At 35.3% G+C, this 3,305-nt stretch overlaps 1 protein-coding gene across 1 annotated transcript; it reads right to left on the bottom strand.

Annotated features, from left to right (window-relative positions):
* Nucleotides 1–1,219: 1,219 nt before the first annotated feature.
* On the bottom strand, nucleotides 1,220–1,905 carry LOC145209284 (neuronal pentraxin-2-like). Its single transcript, XM_080079549.1, has 3 exons — nucleotides 1,768–1,905; nucleotides 1,471–1,649; nucleotides 1,220–1,400 (listed from the first exon to the last, which is right to left on the bottom strand). Exons 1-3 carry the CDS (start codon nucleotides 1,903–1,905, stop codon nucleotides 1,220–1,222), a joined length of 498 nt encoding a protein of 165 aa, XP_079935675.1.
* Nucleotides 1,906–3,305: the final 1,400 nt, after the last annotated feature.

The following is a 3,305-nucleotide window of genomic DNA, read 5'->3' as shown; positions in this document are numbered from 1 at the left end:
TTGTAGAAGAGCGTGATAAAGGACCGTCACATTTTTCAAGAACTTGCACAACAATGCATTAGATTTTTATACTGCTTTGTAATACGAATATTAGCGTTAAATAACGCAAAACACACTTTTGTTCATCCCAGGAAGTTGTTTTTTTTTTGCTAGAATATCATAAAGCTCTATTGGCTTCATGCCATGCTTGTAAAGATTCTGACATAACGATAAAAAAACAGACATTTTTACACGTGAAAACGAGACTAAATGAAGCGACCTGTACTAAAATGACCTAATTGGGGGTTTACAATATAATAAAAATCTTTGTTTGTTTTTCTCTAGTTCAAATAAAAAAAACAGCGGTTTTACGCTTTGTTGTCATTTATGTCATGATGGTTATTAATGCGCCAGACAGTCCTATTTCCAAGACTTTTGATATAATGATTCCAACAATGTCTCTTGTGTCACTTTCTGTATGAGATACTGTGCGTAAAAATAAAAAATAAAATAAAAGTTCTTTACGGATTTTGAAAAAATATAGCTGGAAACGACACAACGACGATAAGGACATATCTCAAGTTTTTTTCAATGTTTTATGGTGTAATTTAAATACAGCAATATTTATACCAAACCTAATTCCATGCAAAGACGTATCTCCAAATGTCAAGCAAAACAATCCATAGCCTTATTTGCAATGGATTTTTTACTTATTTTGTCTAAATAACTACAAAATTGTTATGAAGCAAACAAAGAGCAGGAATCGGCAACCCTTGTACAAGTGACAAAATTGCAGTCGAAGTTGTTTATCATGGCACTTTGCGTAATTTTTTACCTCATATTTAAGTACAATTAGATAAAATAACACTATTACCGTTTGTTTTCACTTTGTTATGATTCAATGACACTAAAACGCGCTCTATAAATACGAATCCTTCGCATACTGTTTCCACAGCCGACACAAACCACTATTAGCACTTAAAAATTATGGCACGGTGAGTGATTATCACATCAAGTAACGCCGTGTTTAAAATGTTGCCGGCCAGTGCTGGAGACTGTTTGTGTGTTTTGAGAAGTTTGTCAAAATCTTAGAAAAAATGCGTTTCTCTGAATTAAATTATTGCAGCGTAAAGAAGATTACATCACGTTACATCACATTACATTTATTACAATCGACAATTAGGGATATAATGATTCATTCATCATGGATAGTATTATAGTTAAAAATGCGACAGCATGATTAAACGACCATCAGAGGACACTCGGTCGGAACAGAGTAGCTGCTCTTCCCCCACATCTCGACGCGGTCGGTTGTCATGACAACAGCGTGGTCGACCGGACACTCACAAAACGCTCCGATCCTCAGTACTTCCACGTGGGTAAGAACACGAGGCCAGATCATAAAGTTGTCGATTGTTCCACTGACAAAGACAAAACAAATATACATAACTTATATAACTTATTTAGAGAGAAAAATATATATTTTGTTACCTATAACATTCATTCGGATTTAAACCTCCAGCATTAATTCTGTCCTGGTCCATTCCAAGAATCAAACTTCCCCCTCCATGGACAACATATCCAGGATAACTTTTGGGTCCCATTTCTTCACCATTAATGTAAGCTCCAATCATACCGTTTTCGGAGTCAAACCAGATGCAAACATGATTCTAAATAACATTTGGTTTGATGCAACGTATTTTTATTCCTGTTTTGTGGCAGCTATAGCTTACTATAGGAACCAAACAAAACAAAAACTTGATTCATACAAAAATATTTGTAACCCACCAACTTTTCGGGATCAGGCAACTCAAACTCGTCCAAATAATGCTGAATATGAATTTCTAGTCTTGATGGTTTTGTGATGCCAATGTTAAACTGATTTTGGTAAAATTTGCTCGCATAACCCATAAAAATGTTTGTCATATTATTATGAGTTATTTTAAACCATCCACACATGGTGGCGCTGGTAAGCCTGGGAAAGTACCCCCGATACCAGACGAAATCTTCTGCTTGACCATAACGTGGAAACTCAAAATGAGTCAACGAACAATCTGAAACGAGTTAGCATAAAAAAGAGAAAGACGGTAGTACATACAATAGCATACTGACGATATTGGCTAAAGTTTTGCACAGTTCAATTATAAAAGTATTTTTGTGATTTACGTGGAGGTACCACGATGATACCCTTAAAAATGCTAATTTTCTTTGATATTCGTTTGATCCAATAACAATAACTGCCTTATAATTATCATTACATTATGCCTGGAAGCAACAGTTTACTTTAAACCCATGCCTATCTATCTAACTCACTTGTTGTTGGTACAGTTGGTTTGAAATTTCGCAAAGCAACTTGCTTGTTCAACTGAGTAATTTTTTGCTTTAGTTGCAAATTTTCCTCTGTAAATGAAATCCATCAGAAATTTGTTAAAAGAAGAATGAAATGCACATTTCGTCAAACAAACACGTATCGTACTAACTTATGCAATCCGATATGACAAAACGAAATGAAGACAAACTCATAAACAAAACCACAATGCAAGTGAAATGCATTTTCGATAAAGAACAGAATATGTTTAGATCAAAACTTCCAATACCTCGACTAGAGTGAAGACTTCCGCTTATCCGAACGACATTTCATGCTTTTATAGCAAATCGAAAACATAAAAAACACGGAAAAGCTTTGCTTGATCAAATGTAATCGCCAATAAAACGTAAGAAACCAAACAGACGGAAAACTATTTAAATATTTTTGTGTATGGGAGGAAGAACTGACATTGTTGTTTCGTGCTACTTGTAAACGGTAAGGACTCCTCGGCCGAAATACCCCGGTTTTAGCAGCAAAATCAATTGTGTGACAGAAGGTAAACAAGGTTTAATGGTTTCATAAACTTTTAAAGGCTTTGCGACAAAGATCAGAGGTTATAAAACTTACGGTTGGAAACTTTACCTCATTTTATGCTCGTAAAAAGTCTGCGAAAAAGATAAAGATGCAACGGCCTTAACATGTTTCTGTGCACGCTACATCTTCAAATGTTGCTTCTTGCCTGAGGAAATCAGACGTTCCGGCTTCGAGCTATGAAGCGTAGTGGCTTTGTACACTGTCGAAATGTGTCATACTCCGGTTAAGCCATACTTAAAATAGTCAAACACGTTGACATCTGACTTTAACTGTGGTTTACAAATATTTTGTCAACTCCAATAACTTTTTTCGTTTATAAAATAAATGTGTTCGAGAAGTTCACATAGATTTGGGATTAAGATCACAGGCTCTTTAGTAACTAAACAGTTCAGCGATTTGTTACAAGACCTATGATCCGGTGGCA

This window comes from Phallusia mammillata, chromosome 1 (genome assembly GCF_965637545.1).
Source record: "Phallusia mammillata chromosome 1, kaPhaMamm4.hap1.1, whole genome shotgun sequence".
Taxonomy (NCBI): Eukaryota; Metazoa; Chordata; class Ascidiacea; order Phlebobranchia; family Ascidiidae; genus Phallusia; species Phallusia mammillata.
This window is presented reverse-complemented; position numbering and strand designations above follow the sequence as displayed.

Bases quoted from the DNA above. Each gene is read 5' to 3' on its own strand.
- LOC145209284 (XM_080079549.1), bottom strand. From the start codon at position 1,905: ATGACAAACATTTTTATGGGTTATGCGAGCAAATTTTACCAAAATCAG. The intron at 1,650-1,767 runs GTGGGTTACAAA...AATGTTATTTAG, and splicing joins TGCCTGATCCCGAAAAGTTG to AATCATGTTTGCATCTGGTT. The intron at 1,401-1,470 runs GTAACAAAATAT...TGTCTTTGTCAG, and splicing joins AATCCGAATGAATGTTATAG to TGGAACAATCGACAACTTTA.